Below are 27,336 nucleotides of genomic sequence, written 5' to 3'. Positions count from 1 at the left end.
TTCGTCGCGGCAGGCTTCCCTGCCGTTCTTGCAGAGCGGGTGCTGGCAGAAGCAATGTCTGCAGCCTCCCCGCTCTGCTTTCCTGGTGCGACGAACGACTCTCGTGGACACGCATGTCCCCGCCGGCTGCCCATAGGAGGAGAAGAGAGACGCGGGGGGGGGGGGGGGGGGGTGGAGGAGAGAGAGGCAGACCAAAAGCCGGCGGCTTGAATTGTTACATTGCCGCCGACTTAATTGCATTAAATTAACTAAGTTGTTATACGTTTGGCCGCTGCGCTGCGGCCAGAAGATACCTTAATGTCACAGGAATCAATCCATTTCTCACATTGGACGCAGCGCAGCGGCCACTTCGCACATTGGCCGGCCAGAACCCGAAGTGGCTGACCTGAACGCGAAGTGGCCAAACTTCGGGTTCTGGACGTAACACTAAATGATACCAGAGCTGAAATGAAAGACCGTTCTTTTAGGAGTCTTTTCCATGAGCAGTTGATAGGCAGTGAAAAGACTGTCGAACTTGCCCAACTGCTTGCTGCTGCCTGGCAACTGCTCACTGAGCACACAGTTCAGCAACCTATGGAAAAGGGCCCTTACTTATTTGTGGCTCCTTCCAGCCCCCATAGGCTTGTATGTCTCTCGCTGTTTTCCTCCTCGCTCAGCTGTTTGTCCCGCTACAGCAGCCAAATCGTGCAGTACTCCGCATGTGCTGGCCTGCCTGCCCTCTGCCTTGATTGCACTTCTGTTGCTGGGAGCAATCTGCGCATGCACAGCTACAAAGCTTGCCGTAGTGCGCACTACTAACCACGATCAAGGACGCATCACCAGGCCAGCACATGGCCAGTACTGCACAACTTTGCTCATCTAGAGGGCCAACAGCTGAGCGAGGGGAGGACAGTGAGGGACATGCATACAAGCCTAGGGGGGAAGGACTCAGGTAAGTGAACAGCCTTTAATATCCGCTCTTGTATGCTTTAAGAAACCAATCAAAATGTTCAGCAGAGCTGTTGCCACCATTTTTCTTATTTTGTTTTATTTTTTTGGTATTCTGCCCAATGGCGTCTTGCTTAACATAAGCATGGACAGAAAAAGTTTTGCTAAGGTTGTAGCCATTATGTGATTATTTAATGTAGCATATTAGTAATGAAATGTGTTTCTTCTAGTTGATGATTCATCGAAGTCTATGACTGAGACGTCCCCATCATCCTACGGACACTGTTCACCCCCTCTTCAGCCTACAGCAAGCAGCTGTTCACCTGGAGAGAACAGATTTCACTCTCTTCCGTTCAGCCTCTCCAAGATGTCTAGCACCAATGGCACAATGGGACACACCCCCCTCTCGCTGTCCGTGCAGTCAGTGATCGGAGAGATAAACCACGCATCCCTGCAGGACAGCCCGCCTGGGCAGTCTCACTTGACTAATTTGCACGGTCTTGAGGTGGGATCACTGGCTGAGGTGAAAGAGAACCCACCTTTCTATGGAGTGATCCGCTGGATTGGTCAGCCTTTAGGAGTTAATGAAATACTGGCTGGACTGGAACTAGTAAGTAGCAACAGTTGTTTCTCTACTTGCGGCATAATCATTACTCCATTGCATGAAGCTATTGTGCCACTTTTATGCTGGAAGCCTAAGGGCCCTTTTACACTTAATCAGTTGCTCTCAGTTAAAACGGAAAGAAAACTGATTTTCAAAGTAATGCCCATGTTTTCCTATGGCACCTTTCACACTTAACACGTTTCAACTGAAATCTTCTTCCCAATGCACTGCTATGGAAAAAACGCGTACCAACGCGCACTAACGCACACTAACTCATACCAACTGATTAAAGGGACTCCGAGCAGTGCATAAACTATGGAAAGATGCATATCATTTTAAAGCTCTCTTTCTCCTCTTTCCAATGATATATAAACCGCCGCCCTATGCCTTTTAGTTTTCGCTATTTTTGCGATTGAAATTGCCGAGGCCGCGATTTCAATCGCGAAAATAGAGCAAACTAAAAGGCGTAGGGCGACGATTTAGGTGTCGCCAGAAAGAGGAGAAAGAGAGCTTTAAAATAATATCCATCTTTCCATAGTTACTTGTATTACACAGACTAACCAGCAAGCTCATGGTGACCCAGAACTCACTGGAGTGTGTAATGGACTACAATGGTCCTAAAAGCCCCCTTACTAAGATGTTAAGAAAAACAAAAGTTTGCTTTCCTAAAACAGAAAGAATTTGCGATAATTCAGGTGCATGTCATGGATTAATTTGGCTCTATGGAGTAGGGCTTGTGAATCCGAGAGGCACAGACTAACCAGCAAGCTCAGGGCGACTTTTTCCTAAAGTCAGCAGCTCCATTCTGCTAAATGGAGCTGCTGACACTGGGGAAAGTGTCGTCCTGTGTAATACAATATAACTATGGCAAGATGGATATCATTTTAAAGCTCTTTTTCTCCTCTTTCTTGCGACACCTAAATCGTCGCCATACACCTTTTAGTTTTCTCTATTTTCGCGATTGAAATCGCGGCCGCGGCAATTTCAATCGCGAAAATAGCGAAAACTAAAAGGCGTAGGGCGGCAGTTTATATACATTGGAAAGAGGAGAAAAAGAGCTTTAAAATAATATGCATCTTTCCATAGTTTCTGCACTGCTCGGAGTCCCTTTAAGTGTAAAAGGGGCCTAAGGCCTCTTCCACGGACAGTTGATAGGCATTGAAATGCCTCTCAAACTCTTACAACTGCTTGTTGCTGCCTGTCAACTATTTACGGCTGCCTGGTAACTGCTCACTACTGCCTGGTAACTGCTTGCTGAGCACACAGTTCAACTGCCCTTGGAAAAGAGACCTTAGCGACTTCATTTTTATAAAACAAAGCTAAAGCTGGTTACACACTAATAGACATTTTAAAAGATTAGATGGTAGATTTGATAACAATATTACACCTCATGGAAATCCGTTAAAAACCAGGACATGCCCCCACTAAGTGAAAATAAACAAATAAAATAAACCGTTACATAGTAACCTAGTTAGTTTGGTTGAAAAAAGACATCCGTACATTTGGTTCAACCAGAAAGGATTCTCTTAAAAATGACTTGGATATCCCACAGTTTTATGTTATGTCTTAACACTTAAACATAGATTTATTGTTGCATCTCGGCTCAATGACACAGTCTGCCCCATGTCTCTGAGAGCTAAAATATATGAACTATTGATTTTTTTTTTTTAATCCATTCCCTGCTCTCAGAAGCCCCATTTTCTGCCCAAAAAGTGTTTTATGGCTTTAATTCTTTATCAGTGAGGGATGCTATCAGGGCTGTGGACTCTGTACAAAAATCATCCGACTTCTCAGTTTATGAAACCACTGTCTCCAGGTACCCAAATTGCGTTGACTCTACAGCCCTGGATAATATTGTCTGATTGGGTCCTGACTAGAGAGAACCTGCCAGTTGCATAGCTGAATGTAATTTTTTTTCAGACAGAGAAAGAAGAAATAACACAGCATAGGTATTTTTATATTTGACGCTGTATATTCACGTCTCTCTCATCATGTCACATGCCATGTAAGGTTCCCTTTAACATGTCTGTTCTTTGGACAATCAAGTGCAGCAGGTAAGGTGGGTGTAATACGTAACCTACTGCTGCATAGCTTTGTCCTGCATCAATTTTACACAGCAGTGCAGTTGACAATTCACAACAGCTGAAGTCTTAAAGGGAACCAGAGATGAAGCACCCTCATGTATTTTACCATATATATCAGTGGGAACATTAGAGAAAACACCTACCTTGCTTTCTGTTTCATTCTGCACTGCACAGCTTGCTTCCAATCAGCCCTGATAAAATCCCCGACTGAGCATTCAGTCTGGCTTTGTTCAGGAATATTTATAGCTCAGTCTGTGTTCTCTCATGTCTTTTCAAGCCCAAGCCTGCCCCCTGCTGGCTCTGCTTAGGAATCATTATAGCTGAGTCATTATAGCAAAGCCAGACTGAATGCTCAGTCGGGGATTTTATCAGGTCTGCTAAGAAACAAGCTGTGCAGTGCAGAATGAAACAGAAAGCATAGTAGGTGTTTTCTCTAATGTTCCCACTGATCTATATGATAAAATACATGAGGGTGCTTCGTCTCTGGTTCATTTTAAATGTGGAAAGATGCCTTATACAGCGAGTGAAAAAAAAAGTGATCCCTACTGATTTTGCTCATTTGTCCTCCGACTATTACCATTCTATAATTCTAATGGTAGGTTTATTGTAGCTGTGAGACAAAATAACCACAAAAAAACTCTAAAAAAAAAACCAGTATCCCAATGTCAGAGCTTGATGTGCATATTCTTTCTTGTCAGGTGGAGTTTAAACAAGAAATGATCAGGATTTATTAAATGCCCTCTTTAGATTGTAAGGGTTGTAACCAAGCTAGTACATCAGTGGCTGTCTGCAAACAGTGGCTAAAAACATGAACATATGTGTTCCTGATGATACATTTACCTACCACACTTTTTTTCTGCAGGCAAGCCCTGTGCCCCTAAAATTAATTTTTTATTTGTTTTTATTACAGGAAGACGAATGCGCAGGATGCACAGATGGCACTTTCAAGGGTACAAGATATTTTACATGTGCCCCTAAAAAAGCACTATTCGTAAAACTGAAGAGCTGCAGGCCAGACTCTAGGTTTGCGTCACTTCAGCCGGTCCCCAATCAGATCGAGCGCTGTAATTCTTTAGGTAATATATTTCATGTGAGCTAACTTTAAAAAAAAAAAAACATTCATCCCCCATCAAGGATGCTTATTTTAAAAAATAAAAGTGACAGTTCTTTAGAGATTGTCCATTGGAGTCAACATTATGCATTTATTGTCTCCTGCTTTCTAACCTCTGTGTCTTTGGCTGTCTGAATCAGTAGGCTTTTTGAGGGCATACATGCAAAAAGGTCACCTGGAAATTTGGGTGCAGGGCAAAGCTGAAATAATGCTCACCATGCTCCTGAAAAAGTCCCGGCAGGAGCGGCCATGGACTCATAGGTTATTTAAGGAATACCTAATTTGCTACTTGATTTCCCAGTCCTCTGCCCGGTCCGTCGTTCCTCCTCTGTCTTCGTAACGACTCGTGTCCTCAAGTAGTTCCGAGGATGAGCATATTGCTTTTACGCATGTGCGAGTCTAGACTACCATATAAGATGCACTTTTTCTCCCCCAAAAAAGAAAAAATCCCTGCGTCTTATACGGCAAATGCAGGGAATCACCGACTTACGAACACCCACCAATACGAACCGCCGCGATGCTGGGCATTTCCTGCATTAGCTCCCTGTGTGGTTCGCTCCCCGTGTACGGTAATTTGTGTAGAGCAATGTATGTAACAGCGTGCCGCCCATATGTGTCCCTGGCTCCCCGTGTGCTCCGCCTTCCCTTGCTCCCCTCCCCTCTTGTGTGCGTTCCCCTCCCCGCTTACGTGCGCTCCCCAGAGTGTCAGCATAGCGGCAGTCTCAAAACTACAAGCGCTCTCCAGGATCACAGACAAGGTTTCCTCTCTCTTGTTGCTTTTCTAGTGATTGCTTCTGCAATATACACATCATCACTAGAAGAGTGACGAGAGAGGAGACCAGGTTTGTGTTCCAGGAGAGCGGCTGGAGTAGTAAGACTGCAACTATACTGACACTTGGGAGGGGGAGCACGGACCCAAGCAGGGAGGGGAGTGCACATAAGTGGGGATGGGAGCAAGGGGAAGTGGACCACATGGGGAGGCACACTGTTGCATACATGCCTCAACACAAATTACCGTACATGGAAGCAGGGCACTTGGGGGGACACCTGAGGGCACTTGGGGGGACACCTGAGGGCACTTGGGCTGAGGGCACTTTGGGGGACACCTGAGGGCACTTGCACATGGGGACCACACTGGGGTCACCTGAGGGCACATGGGGGACACTAGAGGACATCAATTAGAGTAGATCTACAAGACGCTCCTGGAAAATAGACACACCAGGTTTAGTATATATATTTTTTGTCCCTGGTTTTTGCCCTCTAAACCTAGGTGCGTCTTATATTCCGGAGCGTCTTCTTCAGCGGAAAATACGGTACATGTCTAGATGTGCAGTAGCGATAGACTTCTCTTCAAAGCTACTTGGGAACACATGTAGTTCTGAAGGCTTCGTTGGAACAGGCTTTCTGGCTGACAGTGGAGGAACAACGGGCCACATGGAGGAATGACCCGTTGTATCCAGAGCCTCCCCTCTACTCGACCAAGTATCAAATCTGAAGTAAATGTCTGTCTTCAGGTTTGCTTCAAGTTTCAAGCAATCCTGAAGTCCTGAAAACCAACAGATTCCTTGGTAGTGGGAAGCCCAGTGGACATTCCAGAGGCATCGTATATCTTCATACACCACACCGTTCCAGCAGAGCAGGGACAAGGTCCTCCAGCACCCAAGGCTGAGACACCAAAGTGCGCCCCTCCCCCCCAGCCGTCACACACTGATTGCTATTAGACTAAGAGGCGCCACAGGGCCCACAACCTCCCCAACACCTTAATATCTGGTTATCTGGCTTGCAGTCACTGCCATGTATCCCCTTTTCTTATTTATTTCTGCTTCAAACACAATTAGGAATGACAGCTGAATGAATTCTGCGCCCCCTCCTACACTGCGCCCTGAGGCTGGAGCCTCTCCAGCCTATGCCTCGGCCCGGCCCTGCGTTCCAGTGTTGGGCCTTTTAAAACATATTTGACACAGCAGGCCAAAAAGGTTTCTTCAGTGCATGAGGATTTTTTCCTCCCTGCACGAGCGCCTTCGTTCTACTGGGCCTGTGTGGCCGTATTCTTGCATTTACAGTACGGCCACTCTCGCATTCTGATAACATAAAGGCACCCAATGCTGAAATGGTATGGTGTACAAAGGTGCTAAAAGCCCCTGGACCATATAGAGCCTTCCTAATAATGAGGTAAGGTGTTTTTTTTTTTGTTTTTTTTACTTCAAGATAACTTTAAATGCACATAAAACACATACTAAAATGTGTCTGTTCCCCTCTAATGACCGATTCTCTGGTCTTTGCTGTAATACTTTCAGCCTTCGGAGGATACCTGAGTGAAGTTGTGGAAGGTAACACACCGCCGCGGACAGAAAAGGAAGGCTTAGAAGTTATGATCGGGAAGAAAAGAGGCATCCAGGGTCACTATAATTCTTGCTACCTTGACTCAACCTTGTTTTGGTAGGTAGATGAAGTCCCTTTAGTGGCCTGATGTTACCAGGAATCTCAGAGCATTAAGTAACTGATTGTATCTCCCCGCACAGCTTATTTTCCTTCAGTTCTGTGCTGGATTCTGTCCTCCTGAGGCCGAAAGATAAAACCGATGTGGAGTATTACAGTGAAACGCAAGCACTGCTTAGGACAGAGATTGTGAATCCTTTGAGAATGTAGGTAACATTCAGTATTCAGTATGGCTTACACAGATGTAGGGGATCCTTATTCCAACTTACCATTATACAAGCTATGTGTATGTCTGCTATGCACAGGCACACATGGAAAATAAAAGGAGCATGGAAAAAAGGGCGCAGGGGTTTGCCGCTTGTACAATATTGCTAAGATCAGCAATATTCTGCTACTGGATTCTGTAAAATATTGGTAATATTTTCCGGTATTTAACTATGGCTAAGCCTACTTCTACTCTCACACAGAGCCCTCCACTACCGATCCCTATTCTTCCCTGCTTGTGCCTGCCCACCCCCCAGGTGGTGCCTAACCCTGTAACCCCACCCTGGTGCCTAACCCTACATCCTGTGGTGGTGGTCATCATCACCACTGCAGAGTCACAATTTGCAGCAAATAAAGTACTGGAGGCACCACTGCAAAGCCATGTTTTGTGGCAAAAAAATGTACATTTTGGTATACATGTATACAAATTTGCAGTATTGCATAGTGGCGTGATTACAAAAGCCATGATTTGCAGCAAAAAAGGTAAATGTTGGCACCCTTTAGCGGTGCCCCGTGCGCCCAAATTACCCCTCTTTGCTGCAAATCGCGGCTTATGGCGCCACCCTTTTTTACCGTAAAGGCTCCTGCGCCCTTTTTTTTTTTTTTACTAATTTGCTAGTAGAGGGATGATATGCCCGGTCTGTGATTTTTGTTACATACTGATATGTGTATCAACTTGAGGATCTAGAAACCCAGAAAAAGTCATATTTCGGTAGATGTAACTGTGCTGTTTGAAAGCAAACCTAGAATTTGTGACAGAATAAAATGCATGGCCTGGACAGGAAGTGATCATTTGGATAGCGGAGGAGACGTCCTCGTTTTTATATGCTGGTTTTAAGCTCCGTTTGTGAGTATATTTGCTTTTATATCTATAATAAAGCGCTGGTTTTACACATATAAGCCTTCTCTAGTTTGCAGAGAAGCCGGCTGATATGCATTATATAGAGACTAGCAGAACAGGCTCACACTTACTCTGTATATACTGTTCACCCATCTGAGACAGCCACGCAGTCAGGGGAGCCTGGTCCCTGTAGGTGGTGGGCAGGTTGTGTTTGGGATGACCCACTAGTTTTTCACTAAAGGAAAGTGGCCAGATTCCTGGTTGTGCTTTGAAGGTGGTGGAGAGTTCCATTTAACACATCTACATGAAATAGGGTTATCTGAGGAGTTCTCTGACCTTTGCTATTTGTTTTTCAAACCTAGAAGTTGGCAACATTTATAGCTTTGTTACATTTTGAGAACTTTTTAACTAAAGGACAGCGGGAGGGAAGGGACGCGGGTGGGTAGCGCCGATACGGAGGAGGCGGGGGAGCGGCGCTAACAGACAAGCAGAGGTAAACATTGTGCTGGCAACATGCTGCGTGTCGCCAGCACTGCGGGGGGTATAGCGGCACGCAGGGGGGTCTTGGAGGCACACCATGGGGCAACAGAGGCTGGTGTTAGTGTGCACAACCAGCCTCTGTGCCCCACTAGCATAATTAAATCCCACCTCGGGTTCTCTTTAATGACCTTTTTCACCTCACCTTCTGGTTGAGGATTTCCCACAAATGCTCAATAGGGTTTAGGTCTGGAGCCATGCTTGGCCAGTTCAGCACCTTTTCCCTCATGTTATTTAGCTGTTGGAATACATCCTTATGGCCCAGTTGCTTCCTTAGAAGAAGCTTCCTTCTGGGACAACAGCCATGCAGACCAATTTGATGCAATGTATGGCCTATGGTCTGAGCACTGGCTACCATTCCCCACCCCTTCAGTCTCTGCCGCAATGCTGCCAGCACTCATACATCTATTTACAAAAGTCAACCTCTGGATATGAAACTGAGCACGTGCACTGAACTTCTTTGGTTGGCGAGTCTGTTCTGAGTAGAACCTGTCCTGTTGAACCACGATATGGTCTTGGTCACTATACTGCAGCTCAATTTTACGGTGTTTGAAATCTTCTTGTAGCCTTTACCATCTTTATGTAGAGCAACAATTATTTTTTAGGACCCTTAGAGAGTTCTCTGCTATGGGGCGTTGGACATCCCGTGGCCAGTAGAGAGAGCGTGTGAGGGTAATAACCCCATAGTTAACACATCTACTTCACATTCACACTTGAGACCTTGTAACACTAACGGCTAACATGACCCCAGGGAGGGGAGAGGTTTAAACGGGTAGAATTTTAACATTCTTCACTTAGTGGAAGGTGTACTCACTTTTGTTGCCAGGGGTTTAGACATTATGGTCTTGCTTGCTGAGTTATTTTGGTGGAACAGCAAAGTTATACAAGCTGTACACTGACTACTTTACATTGTTTCAAAGCGTCATACTTTCAGTGTTGTCCCATGAAAAGATATAATTATAAAATCTGTACAAAAATGTGAGAAGTCTACTGTTGTGTGATACTGTTCCATAAATGCCAAATTAAATTACTAGTATAGCTGAGTTCGAGGTTTGTAGCCATTTTAGTACACTCACAGCAACAGAGAAGGTTGAGTACTTTTTGGAATACATTTTTCTTTTTTTTTTATTTGCAGTTAGGCCTCATTCAGATCATTTAGTGAAAGGCAACGCGTACCATCGCACGCCATCTGCGCTACTATGCACTGCAGATCCCAATCACTACAGTGAATGGACCTGCGCTGCTGTTCCCAAAAAATGCATGCAGCAGTGAGATAGCGCATCGCACTGCTGCGCAGCGCATATGATGGGAACTATAGAAGGGTTGTCTATGCCCTTCTATCGTTCTTGCATGTCGCACACTCTACGCGCAGCCAGAGTGCGCGCGGCAGCTCGTATAGTCTGAACAGGGCCTAAGTAAAATTACGATTTACTTTTTGTGAATTTCACTTGTGTCATCGGGTTACATATATTTGTGTTTATTACACTGCTCTGATAAACAGAGTAAGAATTCCGAAATCTACATCAGTCCTGTATGCAAATAATAGTGTACCTTCAAATACTCAACGTTTTTCAGTTAAAAGAATTCTGCGCTCCAGGCACACTACGAAGTATGCAGAGGGACATAGTTTATTTAAATGCATTACAGGCCATGACACGTGACTTTGGTCTGACATTCCTGCATTCCAAATAGCTCGACTAAATAGAACTGTCACAATAAGCAAAAAGCAAAGTACCTCTGGGGCTTGGCGATTGTACAGTCCTGGTCAATGACTGATGCTGCCATGCAAAGCACCAAAAATAAAAAAGTTATGTATAAACAAGACCATCATCAGCATTTATCAGGCCATCTTGTGCACCACCATTTATTGGACTCACACCAGGCCACCTCCTGCACCAGCATTTATCAGGCTCACACTAGACTACCTCCTGCACCAACATTTATTGGGCTCACAAGGCCACCTCCTGCACCAGCATTTATCGGGCTCTAACTAGCCCACCTTTTACACTAACATTTACCAGGCTCACGCTAGACCACCACCTGCACCAGCACTTATCGGGTGTGGCTTCAGATGACAGAGCAAGAACTCTCCCTCTTTATATCGATGTGACTAAAGTGGGAATGGCTCAGGTAACTTGGGCGTAAGCAGCCATCGGGCCTTGAAAATATCTGAGCTAACTGAACTATTAGATTCCTTATTTAATTTGCAAAACTTTTTATGCTTAATTGTAGTGAAATAATTTTTAAAGCGAGCCCGAGGTGGGGTCAGAAAATTAAGTAAATGCTATTCTACCTGATCCAGGGGGCTGGGCGGATCAGGTAGCCGCCGTCTCCACCACGGCCTGCTAGACCTCACTTTCACTTTCGTGACCTCTTAGGTCACAACACTGGAAGGAGAGAGATTCTCTCCCAGCGTGCAGGGAGGCGGGGGAGCGGCCAGGGAGAGACAGTTGCCCAATGGCAGCTGTGGAAAGCCTGCAAGAACGCCCCTAGTAGGCGTTTTGAGCAGGGAATCCCTCTCCTCCCATTACCCTCCGGAATAGCCAATTTCAGAGGGGGAGGGGGGGAGAGAGAGCGGCATGAGACACACAGCGAGGCATGTCATGATTCAGGGGGAAAAAAAAAAAACTGTGTGGGCAAATATACATACTATTTACTAGTCTCATTCCAAAATAAAAGTAATATTATTATTGTAAAGTAGTTTTACCATTGCCCTGAACATTTGGTGAGCAATGAAGAGAAAACCTGTGGAAACACAGTATTATAACAATAATAGCCATTTTACTCTATCTATGTGCTTTTTTGCTGTCTTTTTCCAACTTTGATTTGCATGTGGTTTAAAAATTTCAGATATGGATATGTATGTGCTACAAAAATAATGAAACTAAGGAAGATATTAGAGAAAGTGGAAGCAGCATCTGGATTTACTTCAGAGGAAAAAGGTATTTCTATACTTTTGTTGTTGTGTATATATCTTTTTTTTTAATTTAGACTTTTATGATTAAAATGAGTATGAGTAAAAAGGCCTGCCCTTTTTAAAAATGGGCGTTAGGCCACAGTTGCGACCTGTGCACGCCAGCTACCCATGTGCACACATTTTGTCTGGGTCAGAACCACACAGTTACAGATTACCCAGCAAGCTCATGGTGCACCAGAATTCCGAGGAGTGTGTAAGGGGCTGAAAGAGACCAAAAAAGCCTCCTTACCCAAATGCTTTGTAAAGCAGAAGTTTGCCTTCTTAAAACAGAAGGCATTTGTGAGTATTTGAGGTATCCCACAATGTATCACTGAAGAATATTCAAATCATTGCTTTGTTTACGTCAAGTTTGTGGACGTTCGTTTCTGACACAACATAGCTTTTCATAACGGCTATCCCTGCTCTCCCGCCCCTCACCCGCACCGCTGTGAAAATCTTTGTGTCCGAAACTAACTACCACAAGCATGGCGTAGATTTCCAGTAGGGCGGTCCTAAAGTGGTTACATGGGCAATTACAGCACTGTACAAAATTTTAATAGCGTGGCTGTAATAGATGAGTTCCAATTGCTACTCTATTTCCCCAGCGCTTATTCATTTCTGGGTAAAAGCGTTCATTTCCTGACTAACGCCAGGAAGGGAAAAAACTATTCGCTCTGCAAAAGCGCTTTACAAAAAAATCGCTATTGCGCAGGTAAAAAAAATGCTCACAAAATGCTGGGGTCATGCTTGCAATTTATGTGAACAAGGCCTTATGCTGCATACACACTTGAGATAAAAGTCTTTGGAAAAGGCAAGATCACAGACCAATTATACCCCGTTCCATGTAGTATGAGAGCCATACTCTACACAGTCTATTCTATGGAGCTGCACTCCCCATCAGAAAAAATCTTTGCAAGATGCTGCACACAAAGATGCCCGTACACACTCAAAAGATCATTATCTGCAAAAGATCTCTTCCTGCAATAGATCCATTCCTGCAAAATGCATTCATAGTCTATGAGATCTGCAGATCCTCATACACACCTTGTTTAACAGACTTCATCTGCATATCTGGCAATCATCTGCAGATCTGAAAATCCATCCTGGTGGATCTGATCTGCAGATGATCTGCAGATGATTGCCTGTTAAACAAGGTGTGTATGATGATCTGCAGATCTCATAGACTATGAATGCAATTTGCAGGAATGGATCTATTGCAGGAAGAGATCTTTTGCAGATAATGATCTTTTGAGTGTGTACGGGCATCTTTGTGTGCAGCATCTTGCAAAGATTTTATCTGATGGGGAGTTCAGCTCCATAGAATAGACTGTGTAGAGTATGGTTCTCATACTACATGGAAGGGGGTAAAATTGGTCTGTGATCTTGCCTTTTCCAGAGACTTTTATCTCAAGTGTGTATGCAGCATAAGAGTGTGCTCCACAGGCAACCAGGACCATTAGGGAGCCATGTGCAAAGAAAGACTCCTTACTGGTTTAAGTGTACTGGCTTAAGCTGAGGTTCAAACCTGTGTTCATGTAAGTGTCCCCTATACTCTTCTGTTGTTTCTATTCATAGAAACCTAACAACATTTGAGGATATGGTTGAGGCCAAAGGTGCATCTACAGTAAGCCAGCACCTATTCACTGCAACTGCCTTCTGAGCATGTCCTAGTGGCTGCGGTTCTGACACTTTGAGTCTGACGCTCTGGCACTTTGAGTCTGTCAGGAGAATAGCGCAATTATAAATGTCCTGTGTCTTGTCTTGTCTACTTAGTGGACCTGAACTCTTGCAGAGGACAGAAGGAAAACATAGAGAAATGCACCCTGTATGTATTTAGAGAGTTTAGCCTGTCTAATGCCCCCTCATTTGTGTATAATCACAAGTTGTAATTTGATCTCTCCGCTGTGTCACATGACTGCCATGGCAGATAAGCTCATTTGAAAGCACAGGATGTTAATAATATGTCTGCTTCCATGAATCAGGAAGTAGAAACAGTGCAGATTTATTTCAGGATTTGTATCAGCTGTAACAGAAAGAAAGCTGTAAGAAATGTTTTCTTTTTTGTTTTTTGTTTAAAGGTATGCTGTTGCATATCTTTTAGAACCGAGAGGACATTCTGGGTTCAGGTCCGCTTTAATACTTGACTTTATCAGGCATTTGTGGTGTTTGTTTTTCATTCATTCATTTAATTCATTCATTCATTTAAAAAAATTCTCTTTCTGTTGGTTAGGGTAAAACAACACAGTTTAAATCCACTGAGACAATAAAACCTAAAAGGGGTGAATACTTTTTATAGAAATTGTGTCTTTGACTTTATTACAAATCTTTTAATTGTATTGTGTTTCTTTGATCTTCTTTCTTTTCCAACAGATCCAGAAGAATTTTTAAATATCTTGTTCCATCATATATTAAGAGTGGATCCACTGTTAAAAATAAGGTAACACATTTAAAATGGAGTTTTATATATTGTGTCAAATGGTCATAAGCAGCAGGCCTATAAAGGCTTATGTTTGATGGGTTGATTTGTGACGATTCCACGGATCAGTTTTTTCATGGATCAGTTTTCCATCCGTGCCAGTGTGAACTGGGCCTTTGTAGCAAGAGGGCTATGGCGGCTGCCATATTTATTTCATATTAAGCAATGCCAGTTGCCTGGCTACCCTGCTGATCCGCCTGTAATACTTTTAGCCATAGACCCTCAACGAGCATGCAGCAGATCAGGTGTTTCTGACATCGTCAGATCTGACAAGATTAGCTGAATGCTTGTTTCTGGTGTTATTCAGACACTACTGCAGCTAAATAGACCAGCAGGAAAGCCTGGAAACTGGTATCGTTTTTAAAAGGAAATTAATATGGCAGCCTCCATATACCTCTCACTTCAGTAGTCTTTTAAAGGGACCCTAAGCAGAGGCATACATTAAAAATCTGAATTTACCTGGGGCTCCCTCAGCCCTTCCATAGCTCGCAAGGTCCCACGGCATCCTCTTGGTCCCTTCTGTGACCCCACTGGCGGCTCCTGCAATCCGGCGACTTCAGCTGAATTTGCGTGTGCAAGTACCCCATGTGTCATCACGCCGGTCGCCATTAGCATCCTGTGCATGCACGGTCCTCTAAAGACTTAACCGCACATGTGCAGGACGCTTACGGCAACCAGCATGATGCATGATGACACACTAGGTGCGAAGTCACTGGATTACCGGAGCCGTCAGCGGGACCATAGAAGGGACCCAGATGATCCTAGGGTGGCTAGAGGACACACCAGGTAAGTCCAAATTCTGAATTTATGCCACTGCTCAGGGTCCCTTTAACCACTTTACCCCCCAGTGCTAAATTTCTCCGTCCCTCTGCGCACTGCTTCACCCCCAGGGACGGAGAAAGGCGCACTTGTTTGTTTACTGGCTGGGAGTGGGCGGGGACCTCGCGCGCACACTCCAGCCAGCCAGCACAGCAGGTGACTAATTGGATGTTAGGAACAAGCGTTCCTAAATCCAATTAGACGCGCCGATTGCGGACACAATGGGAGACTGCTTCAAACAGAAGCAGTCTCCATTGATAACAATTAAATGTAAACAAATGTGCAGCGCGCGATCGCGCGCCCCCGCGACCCGCGCGCGCGCGCACACACCCCCGCTCTGCAGTGCAATGATTGGTTATGGGGACCCCAGTCCCCAATAACCAATCATATCACTGAAAACAATCAATGGAAGCAGCGCTGCAAGGCACAAATAGCGCTGGTGCTTCAGGGGTAAAACCCCTCCGTTGTGAAGTGGTTAAAGTCTAGACAGCTGAGATGGTGGAAGAATTTGCCAATTTGGTCTGGGTTGTTAATTATGCTGTTTTGTGCACTTTCAAGGTCATTCTACATTTTACATTGTAGCTTTGGGCCTAGCTGGTGAATGAAGAAAGATTTTCTCAGACCCATATTCATGAATCTTTTTAAACTAAAAAATGTGATTAGCATGACACCTAGTGGCACTTCATAGAATGAACAAGGAAATAAGTAGGGAAAATATTCGAGCCATTATTGGTGACTCAGTTTAGAACAGATGTTCGGTACTGTCCTGGTGACCACCAGATCTCCATTGTAAATCCTAATCATCTTCAGCAAAGAATCTGTTGGGCAGCATGGATGAAAACCTAACCTTACAATCTTGTTCTCTAGCTCCTTACAAAAATATTTGGTCTTTGTGGCTTTGTATCTCCCCCTCTTTTTTTTGTAAAGAAGGCAATAGTGAAACACTAAATAAAATTACAGTTTGGAATTGAGGGGTTTTGGCTGGAGTTAGTCTTTTAAATCTGTATTGTCACCATAAAACTCAAATTTCAACAGCAACTGGTCTGAGTGTATTAAGTGATAAAGATGCTAATCCTGCATTCAAAACTTGCAAAACTTTTTCTGCTGTTATGGTTTGTAGATATCACATACTTTAGGAGCACTGGCCCTAGTGCCAAACAGTGCCAAATAGTTGAATGCTGGGAATTCTTTTTATCTACAATACATTCCTCCTCTTCCATTTATTTCCCTGCCTAGCTCCTTATCAGAAAAACCCTCTGATTACTTGTGTTTACAAGCAAGGCTGAGGTGACTCAGTGATTGGATGTGTAAATAAAAAGTAGTTAGTATACACCGCAGTGGGAGTGTCTGAAGACTCTGGGAGGAGGGCAGCTAATGAATACACAATGAGCAAGAGAAGGAAGGGGGAGAAAACAAGAGTGAGGAGGATATGATGTTCGCATTAACTTGGCAAGATGGTCACTGCCTAGAATAGGTTTTTCTGCTTTTCCTTTATAAAATTCACAGGAATTATTACGTGGATAGCACAATACATCTGTTATGTAAGTAGAAGTAGTATGTATCTACTTATATATGTTTTTTTTTATTTTTAGGTTAGCATGGGTGTCGCTTGTTCTTTAAACATTTTTGTTTCTGTAATCCATGCGTAGAAAACCCTAAAGTTCTACCAAGCTTGCTTATTATTATTGATTTATAAAGTGCCAACATATTCCGTTTCGCTGTACAAAGACAGACACAAACACAAGGTACATTATACAGGAAATGGTAAACCAATATACAAAATACCAAATTGTTACAACATACAGAATTGTTACAAAATATAGCATCGATACAAATACAGAATTGATAATTACAGTGACAAAAGTATCATGAATAAAATGTGTAACAAATTCCAAGACAAAAGGGTAAGAGAGCCCTGCCCTTAAAACCTTACACTTTCTCGGCAGGGTGGCTGCCGGCGTCTGGAGGGTGGCAGCCCCAGGACAGCCTAACACCCAAAAGGCATCAAGTCCTGGGGCGGAGTTTTGCAGGGGATCATGCGTGCTCATCCCTGTGTGAATGCAGCAGCGAGGTGGGTAGTATACATTAGTGTGTTATTAGGATATCTAGTAGGAGTGCAACTTTGCCCTAGGTGAAAAGGGGAATGGCCTAAGGTAGAGCGTATGCTTGTCAGAAAAAGTGAGTTTTGAGGGCAGGTTTAAAGCTATCAAATGTTGGAGAGTGAAGAATGTGTTGTGGAAGGGCAATCCAGAGAAGGGGTAAATGTAGCCAACATCTTATATAGTTGTGCTCATAAGTTTACATAAAGTACACCTGTATAGAAACAAGTGCCCCTAGAGGGTACCTACCTCAGGAGGGGGATGCCTCTGGATCCTAAAGAGGCTTCCCCTGTCCTCCGTAGCCTGCACAATCCAGCCTGTGATGCTCCAGGCGTATTAGCAGCTTTCCGATGGACTCCAGCGGAAATAGCCGAGCCCAATCCTATCCGCTATGCTGTGCAGGTGCAAGATGTCTGCGTTTGCGCAGTAGAGTGGATCCAAATGGGCTCAGCTAAAGTGCGCCTACACGAGGCGCATCACAGGATTGTAATCCAATGTGTAGAAGAAGGCACTCCACAGGCTCCAAACTTGCGTTTGACTTCTTTATTCGAGCAACAGCACACACTACATGTTGCGGGTAATCTGACCCTTCATCAGATGTACACACCTGATGAAGGGTCAGAGTACCCGCAACATGTAGCGTGTGCTGTTGCTCGAATAAAGAAGTCAAACGCAAGTTTGGAGCCTGTGGAGTGCCTTTTTCTACACATTGGATTACGTTGTTGCTTTTCAGGAGTGGTGTACCTGCAGGAGAGGAGCACTGGCTGTTGCTACCTGGCTAAGGGATAGCAGAGGTGAGACTCGTAGGTGCTCAGTTTGAAGTGCATCACAGGATTGTTATGGTTTTGGAGCCGGCTTGCACCACTGACAAGTTTTCAGGATGCCAGTACTGTAACAGGTGCTGAGAAGGAATTCAGGACCCAGAGGCTTCCCCATCACTAGGGGCACTTTTTTTTTTTCTTACAGGTTCATTTTTCATGGTTAGTGATTGGCTGAAGCCATTTATTTTCTATAATAAATTATTCTGACAATAATGTCAGAAACATCTGTTCTGCTACATGCTTGTTCTGAGACTATGGCCTCAATTCACTAAGCTTATCTCCTGTCTTTAATAACTCTTCTAGAGTTGTTACCATGGTGATAAGGCATGTAGTATTCAGGAAACATTTTACCTCAGGCAAAACTAAAGTTAACTCTTCTGTCTTTAACTTAACTCTTTAATCCTTAAAATAACTCCAGAGTTAAAGACAGGCTGTTCATTAACTGCGTGGAAAAATAACTACAGAGGAGGTAACTTAACTACAGAGGAGGTAACTTAACTACAGAAGAGCTAACGTAAGGAATGAAGAGATAAGATAACTCTCTTACTGTGTGGAGGTAAGTTTTCTCTTGCCGTATTATCTCCAGCATGATCTTAGTGAATTGAGGCCTATGTCTAATGTTAGAGGCAGAGGACCAGCAGGGCTGCCAGGCAACTGATATTGCTTAAAAGGAAATAAATATGGCAGCTTCCATCTCCATCTCTTCATTTAGGCCAAAGGGCTTGGTGCTTAATTTTATCCCTGACTTAGGGTTAGAAGGATGGAGCTGGGCAATTAGGTTGGAGATGGGCGATATATAATGGATGTTGCGTATAGGAATGGTCCCTTAAATACTGATAAATCGGAGTTGATGCAGAATATATGAAAATGTATACAGCTTGGAAATGGACCAGTCAGTCTCATATTTTCATATATTTTCACACCTTGTCAATAAAATGCCTTTTAAACCACCGGCTAGCAAGAAAATACTTGAAATACTTTTCTTTTGATACTACTTTTTGGTACGTTTTCAATTGCAAGTTGCTGAAAAGGTATTTTAAAGAGCAGAGATAACATTATCTCCTAGGAGAAAAGTCAGGAGATAAAGTTAATCTGTACACCAGGATTGAGGCAGATCAGATTGTCCAGTTAACAGACACCTGAAGTGAAAGGGATATGGAGGCTGACATATTTCTTTCCTTTTAATAAATACCAGTTGCCTGCATTAGTAGTGCCACACACCAGAAACCAGCATGGGGCTAATGCAGTCAGATTTCAGTCAGAAACATCTGCATGCTTGTTTTGGGTCTATGGCATTATAGGAAAAGGATCAGCAGGACAACCATACAATGTGCATTGCTTAAAACGAAATAAATATATCAACCTCCATATCCCTCTCACTTCAGGTGTGCTTTAAGGGAACCTGAGATGAGAAGCGTCTGCGGTTCCATACTTACCTGGGGCTTCCTTAAGGCTGCTCATCCCTCGCTGTCTCCCCGGGTGTTTCTGGTCCTCCATAATTCAGCCCGAAACCTGGCCAAGTCCCGCTTCATCGTGCATGTGTGGCCAGGTGTGCTCCCCGTCACGCCTCTGTCCCTGGGGGCTGCGGGAGTGAGACGGGGAAGCATCCGGGGCCGCACTTGTGCTTTATAGCCAAGCTTTCAGGCTTAATTACAGAGGACTGCAGCAACCCAGTGAGATGGGGAGGGATGAGTGGCCATAAAGAAGCCCCAGGTGAATATGGTACCTGAGATGCTTCTCGTCTCAGGTATCCTTTAAAGTGGACCCAAATTAAAAATACAAGATTTCAGAAATAAAATATATTTTCTTAATTATAATAATAATAAATAGCAGCCTTTTTTCAGCTGCATGATGACAAATGTAAAATATTTTATATTTATTGGAGGAACCCCTCCCTTCCTTTTTCATATTGCTGGGACAGAATCTGGCAAACTGGTGGAGTAGATGGTATCTGGCAATGGAGGAATTGCTAATGGCTGCCACCTATATAACCCTAGTTATGGAAAGAGAAGGGTGAAAAGCATGCACTGAAATGCTCATAGGCTTGAAGGAGTGTTTATTTATCTTTGTATGTGTCAGAGTGGTGCAACTAAATATTTTGAATTAAAAAAATGTTTGGTTTGGGTCCGCTTTAAGGCCTCGTTCACATCATCAGACACAGATTGCCGTGTGATCAGACCGCAACGCGTACAATCAAAGGCCATCTGCGTTTACATGCGTTGAGTGGCTGATATCATTCACTGAAGTGAATGGGTCAGACAGGTATTTTGGCAAAAAATGCATGCAGCGTATGTTTGCGCACTGCACTGGTACGAAACGCATGCAGTGTGAACATCAGACAGTGCAGTCTACGCACTTCTGATGTTGGTGTGTGTCTGCCTCCTGCACGCGTTGTCGAAATACAGACGGCAATGTGAACGGGGCCAAAAGCAGATACAGTGGGATGCGAAAGTTTGTGCAACCTTGTTAATCGTCATGATTTTCCTGTATAAATTGTTGGTTGTTATGATAAAAAAATGTCAGTTAAATATATCATATAGGACACACAAACAGTGATATTTGAGAAGTGAAATGTTTATTGGATTTACAGAAAGTGTGCAATAATTGTTTGAACAAAATTAGGCAGGTGCATACATTTGGGCACCACAAAAAAAGAAATGAAATTAATATTTACTTTTAACTTAAATACTGTGGTGCCCCACTTAGGCCCGGTTCACATTAACGTTCGCTATCCGGATTTTCCGGATCTGATCCGGACCGCATACTGTACAAACGGAACGTACGTTCCGCATAGCAATGTAAAGTCTATGCAGACGTTCACACGCGTCCGTTCCGTACAGTACGGAGCCGGATCGGATCCGGACTCCGGAGTCTTTTCCAACATGCGCTATTTTTTGGGTCCGGATCTCCGGCCCACGCACCCGGACCGGAGCCGGACCTGAACCTGACAGCACCATCAGGAACACAGAAACCAATGGGGAACGGAAGGCACGGAACACACTGCCTACAAAAACCTGACGTTCTACCCCACTTCCTATGCGTATCCAAGCGGCCATTTCGGATGGGGACGCATGGGCCAAGCATGTCTGGAGTGGAGCAGCAGTGACAGACGTGCTGGAGCTGTTTGGCAGAATGTCGGAGGTGGAGGTGAGGCCTACAGCGGAGGAACCTGATTCTACACGTGCACCAGGTGCACCTTCTGCTGACCCCTACATTTTTTTTTTTCAAATTTCGCTATTTTTTGCCCACGGATCCGGATGGCAGCCTGATGCATGCCTGATACAAACGGACCGGATCCGGATCGGAACCGTCCGGTTCTGATCAGAATCAGGTCAGGATCCGATCAGGATCCGGTCCGTTTATTTGCCAAAACGCAAGTGTGAACGGGGCCTTAGGTCTGAAGAAAATAGTTGCTGCTGTGTTGGGATATGTCCTTATATCCAAGTAGTCACCAGTATAGTAGCGCAGGTATATTCTTCTTTTAAGATTTATCCACTCCACCACCTGTGCGCACTCAAAGTGCAGATAAAGCAGACAGGGATGCTCTCAGTGGAAATTATCAAATACAATGTATTTCTGGATAAAAGGGCAAATACAGGCAAAATGAGATGAGCACTTACTTCCAAAGGGCCCTAATCCACTCAGGAACCTCCCCAGGCTAGTCGGGACAAAAGCGGGCAGCACAGAGACAGGATCGGTTATTGAGGTTATAGTACCACAAGGAATGGGAAGCGCTACATGCCTGGGGAGGGTCCTGAGTGCATTAGGGCCCTCTGGAAGTAAGTGCTCACCTCATTTTGCCTGTATTTGCCCTTTTATCCAGAAATAAATCGAATTTGATAATTTCCACTGAGAGCATCCATGTCTGCTTTATCTGCACTTTGAGTGCGCACAGGTGGTGGAGTGGAGAAATCTTAAAAGAAGAATATACCTGCGAAAATAAATATTTAGTAGATCCTCCTTTTGCAGAAACTACAGCCTCTAAACGCTTCCTGTAGGTTCCAATGAGAGTCTGGATTCTGGTTGAAGGTATTTTAGACCATTCCTCTTTACAAAACATCTCTAGTTCATTCAGGTTTGATGGCTTCCAAGCATGGACAGCTCTCTTTTAACTCACACCACAGAGGTTCAAATATATTCAGGTCTGGGGACTGAGATGGCCATTCCAGAACGGTGTACTTGTTCCTCTGCATAAATACCTTAGTGGATTTTGAGCAGTGTTTAGGGTCGTTGTCTTGTTGAAAGATCAAGCCTCGGTGCAGCTTCAGCTTTGTCACTGATTCCTGGACATTGGTCTCCAGAATCTGCTGATACTGAGTGGAATCCATGCGTCCCTCAACTTTGAAAAGATTCCCAGTCCCTGCACTGGCCACACAGCCCCACAGCACGATGGAACCAACACCATATGCTACTGTAGGTAGCAGGTGTTATTCTTGGATAGCTGTGTTCTTTTTCTCCATGCATAACACCCCTTGTTATGCCCAGATAACTCATCAGTCCACAGCACCTTATTCCAAAATGAAGCTGGCTTGTCCAAATGTGCTTTAGCATACAGCATCTCCTTGTGTAAAGTGCACCGAATGGTTGAACGATGCACAGTGACTCCATCTGCAGCAAAATGATGTTGTAGGTCTTTGGTGCTGGTCTGTGGGTTGACTCTGACTTTTCTCACCATTCGTCGCTTCTGTCTTTCTGAGATTTTTCTTGGTCTGCCACTTCGAGCCTTAACTTGAACTGAGCTTGTGGTCTTCCATTTCCTCAATATGTTCCTAACTGTGGAAACAGAGAGCTGAAATCTCAGCTTTCTGTATCTTTCCCCTAAACCATGATGGTGAACAATCTTTGTTTTCAGGTCATTTGAGAGTTGTTTTGAGACCCCCATGTTGCTACTCTTCAGAGAATATTAAAAGAGGAGGGAAATTTACAATTGACCCCCTTAAATACTCGTTCTCATAATTTGATTCACCTGTGTATGTAGGTCAGGGGTCGCTGAGCTTACCAAGCCAATTTGAGTTCCAATAATTAGTTCTAAAGGTTTTGGAATCAATAAAATAACAGTGCCCAAATTTTATTTAAACAATTAGTTTGCGCTTTCTGTAAATCTAATACATTTCATTTCACTTCTCAACTATCACTGTGTGTGTCTGCTATATGATATAATTAACTGACATTTTTTATTGTAACAACCAAAGATTTATACAGAAAAATCACTATGATTAACAAGGTTGCCCAAACTTTCGCATCCCACTGTAACCTGAGTAAATTAAAGTCCATGTCATGGACACTTAACTTTACATGTAGTAATAAATTACGATCGCCACAATTTACTTTGCTCACCTCCTCTGCCTACGCTACACCATATAAGGAGAAGGCCCAACCTACATCATACAATATCACATTTTTTGCTAGAGTCTGGGTTACCTCCCCTCGGGTCTGTGTCCGCAGTGTAATCATATGACCGCTCTCTTTGAGAAGAGGAAATCTTGTGCAATTATGCTGTGACCACAGAGCTGGAGGCTGGGCTGTGGTGGAGGTCCCTTGCAGCTATTGTAATTCATTAGAACGTGTCCCGACACTAACTTTATTTTACACTGGAGGTCCACTGTATGTACCTGAAACGGTAAACCATGGTCTCCAGACTTGGAATGATTCAAGAGGTCCAGTTTATTTTTTTACTTACATCCTGTGGACCTTTTTATAGAGGTATTACCTTTTGTTTTGTATGTAAGGAGTAATTTGTATTTTACATTTTTACAGGTCGGCAGGCCAGAAAGTGCAAGACTGCTACTTCTACCAGATCTTTATGGAGAAAAATGAGAATGTCGGTGTTCCCACTATACAGCAGCTACTGGAATGGTCGTTTATTAACAGCAACTTGAAGTTTGCAGAGGTGAAGCTCACAGATTCTGTAACTTCTCTGCAGGTCATCTCCTCCTTTCCAGAGATGATGGTCCTCATTCAATTCCCCTTTTCTCCTAAGTTTTCTCCTACGAGTCAGTACCTTGCAATGAAAAAAAAAATACCAAAAAGAGGGTGAAAAAATAACCTCAAACCTGGGCAGTTTCTAGTGTATAGAGCTCCAAAGGCGGAGGTGCATAAATTCTCTCCTCTTCCCCCATTAGACTGGGCAAGCTATTGCAATGCGGTAGCCAGAGTTGCCCCCAGTATTAGTGGCACTATAGCTAGCTAGAGGCAGCCCTCAGTATTAGCCAGAGGTAGCCCCCCACCATCTATGGGCAGCCAGATGCAGTCCCCAGTATAAGATGCCCCCCGTTCAGCCAGAGAGCCCCTGTATGTCAAAGAGCCTCTGTATGTTAGAGAGTCTCCATTTAGATAGCTAAAGAGCCCCCCCACTATGTAGTCAGACCCCTGAATACCCCAGAGCCCCCTTTTAGCCAGCGAGCCTTCCAACCCAAAGAGACCCCATATAACCTCCTGTTTAGCCAGAAAGCCTACCCCCATTTAGATAGCCAGAGAGCCCACCTCTTTAGCCCGATCCCTTTTCCCCGCTTTCTTAGGGAGAGATAGCCCCGTGTAGTCAAGGAGATCCCCCCCCCGTTTACCTAGTGTCTCCCTTCTTGTAGCCAGGGAAAGGATCCGTTTAGCCTGAAAGCCCCCCTCCCTTAGCCAGAGCCCCCCTTTAGCAGGGGGGGGGGGAGTGCAATAGAGGCGGGCTCCTGTAGGTAGCTAGATTGGGTTCCCGTCTCACTGGTAACAGCATGACCACAGGGGGTCCTGCAGAGCAGGAAGGGAGATGCAGGCAGCGCGTGTGCGTCTCAGGGCGAAGTCCTGCTCTGCCAGCTCTTAGAGGTGGGCATGCATCAAACGTATTTCGAGTATTTTCTTCCTTGTGGCTTTTATTTATAAGGTATAAAAATATAACCTGGGAGAAAGCTCTGGAGTAAAAGTTAATTAACTAGGGGCCAATGTTGCAGGTTTCATACTCCCTTTATGAGGCGTACATGTAGAAAAGGCACCTGGAAAAGAGGGCTCCGGATGTAGCCAATAAAAGTGATTTTCTTTATAAAAAGGCACCGGATGTAGCCGTTAAACATAATTTTGTTTATAAAAAGGCACCTGTTTGTAGCCGATGAGTATGACTCCATTTACAAAAGAGCACCAGACATAGCCGCTATTAGAATATAATCCTAACTCCAACCTCAACCATCCTTTGTGGTGCCTAACTTTAACTCTCCCCCCCCATCTGGCACCTAGCCTTATCAACCGCCTTCGGGTATTGGTCGGCCAGATCTAGAAGTGGCGAACTTGGTTGTGGCCGTAACATATACACACAAACACATAGTAAGAGAATAGAAATACTGGACTATAATCCTCTGAACGCAATGGGATTTTTTTTGTTATGACCCAGACTACTGCACAGCTTGCTTTCTGACATTGGTGAAATGCAAATTACAAAGCATTAAAAAATTCAAGTGTGTAGGCAATTTTACAGTAAGGTAAGTGGAGCATATTTTATGAACACGTACTCCAAATTTTAACCTGTATTCATATTGGAATCTCAATCAGATTCTTGTATGAGGAGGGCAGGGCTGGTGCTTCTTTGCGCAACTCTGCTTATAGCATAGGAGGAGGTGAGCCGATGACAGCCGGGGGAGAACACTGCCTTTTAGTCATGCTTGTGGTGTGCATTTCTTTTAGCTCTTTTTATATGTTTCTTTTTTCTCTCCTGCTATTCATAGGCTCCGTCATGCCTTATTATTCAGATGCCTCGGTTTGGAAAAGACTTCAAGATGTTCAACAAAATATTTCCTTCCTTGGATCTCAATATCACCGATTTATTGGAAGACAGTACGTGGAAGCAGTTACATTTTTTTTTCACCATGTAGCATACTTTTTGAGAAAGTCCAGGTGTAGAAATATGGGAATATACAGCTCACACCCAGCCAGCAGATGAAGCTGTAATGCAGATCTCCATGTTTGAGCTTGGTGGTCTCAGGTGTACATATATTCAAATAACAGGGACTTCATTCTGGCTATTTGACAACCCCCCGTTAAATGCTACATTTATGAGAGAGGGTGTTATCGGTGTGCTTAGCCTGGAGGTCATCTTTATACTTGTATAAAAACTGTCATTTTTATTAAGATGGATTCAAAGAAAACTAGACCCTAAGGCCCCGTTTGCACAAGTACGAAGCATGTCGCCTGGCGGGGATTGAGACTTGATACCTTGGGAAACATTGCAGGGCTAAGGCTGTACAGACACATCATTAGCTTGCCTGCTGTTATGTTGGGGGCAGGAGACAGGTTAGCAACGCCTTCTGTTGCCATATTTGGGGGATAGTGACATGTTCTGTTGCTATGTTGGGGGGAGGAGTCAGTCTAGTGATGAGGTCTGTTGCTATGTTGGGAGGAGGAGACATGCAGATGCATTCTTTTGCTGCGTTAGTAGGAGTGATGTCTTCTGTTGCTATGCCAGGGCAAGTCAGCGACCCGTTCTGTTGCTATGGAGTGGAGGGGGGGGGGGGGCTCATCAGTGATGCATTCTGTTGCTATGTTGAGGGGAGAAGGCAGGCTAGGGACATATTCTGTTGCTATGTGGGAAAGGAGGGTTGACCAAGCAGCATGTGAGGTGGTGTCACATGGCAGGTGGGGTGAGTGGGTGCTCCGGGCTGAGTAGACATGCCAGGCGGATCGTTGACCTAGGTGTTAAGGGGGGGGGGGGGCTGGGTGTGGAAGAGCGTAGGTGTTTCGGGTATAATTTGAGGGGCGTTGTACTCGCTCTAGATTAGTGGTTCCCAACCTTTTGAGGTATCGCCCCTTAGGGGAAGACGACTCACCCCTGTCGCCCCCCCTTCTCTTAGTACGGTATACCCTTACGCCAGGTGGTGGTGCCAGTGGAGGGGGTAGCGCTGTGACCTTGCCAGCTAAAAATAGCCGGTGACTCAACTACTTTGCGTCAATTCCCTTACCGGTGTAATGTCAGCTATTGCAGCCCCGCACGTTGTGCAGCCCCGCATACGCAGTCTGAGCCTGCGTCCCATTAAATTGTGCAGCCACGTAAAACGTCCTAAATATCTCCGCTTCCGCACCACGTACACTCCTGAAATTTTCAGGGGAGGGAGGGGACCCCCAGATCTAGCTCTGTGCTGAATTGCAGCCCCCGAGCCCCACTGGTTCCCGAGACTGATTGCAGCAAACCTATCTCGGGAACTAGCGGTGCTCGGGGGCTGCAATTTGACACATAGCTAGATCTGGGGTCCCCTCCCTCCCCTGAAAATTTCGGGAGTGTATGTGGTGCGGAAGCGGAGATATTTCAGATAAATAATATCTAACTTCCCACTGAGCATGCGCGATACTCAGTGAGGAAGGATGCTTCCGGGCTGCGATATCTGACATT

General features: G+C 44.5%; 1 protein-coding gene across 3 annotated transcripts in view; it reads left to right on the top strand.

The window, feature by feature from the left end:
• The window catches only part of CYLD (CYLD lysine 63 deubiquitinase), a 101,408-nt gene that overhangs the window by 59,185 nt on the left and 14,887 nt on the right, over positions 1 to 27,336 (top strand). For all 3 annotated transcript variants that reach the window (XM_068260754.1, XM_068260752.1, XM_068260753.1), the window contains 8 exons: positions 1,158 to 1,537; positions 4,526 to 4,691; positions 7,024 to 7,165; positions 7,249 to 7,371; positions 11,658 to 11,749; positions 14,134 to 14,200; positions 23,736 to 23,868; positions 25,679 to 25,787. In XM_068260754.1, the coding sequence (XP_068116855.1) occupies positions 1,158 to 1,537; positions 4,526 to 4,691; positions 7,024 to 7,165; positions 7,249 to 7,371; positions 11,658 to 11,749; positions 14,134 to 14,200; positions 23,736 to 23,868; positions 25,679 to 25,787 (1,212 nt within the window). The remainder of the gene's footprint in view (positions 1 to 1,157; positions 1,538 to 4,525; positions 4,692 to 7,023; positions 7,166 to 7,248; positions 7,372 to 11,657; positions 11,750 to 14,133; positions 14,201 to 23,735; positions 23,869 to 25,678; positions 25,788 to 27,336) is intronic.

The sequence above is a fragment of the Hyperolius riggenbachi genome, chromosome 11 (assembly GCF_040937935.1).
Source record: "Hyperolius riggenbachi isolate aHypRig1 chromosome 11, aHypRig1.pri, whole genome shotgun sequence".
Lineage (NCBI taxonomy): Eukaryota > Metazoa > Chordata > Amphibia > Anura > Hyperoliidae > Hyperolius > Hyperolius riggenbachi.
The sequence above is the reverse complement of the archived record's forward strand: the minus strand, read 5'-3'. Positions and strand labels throughout refer to the sequence as shown.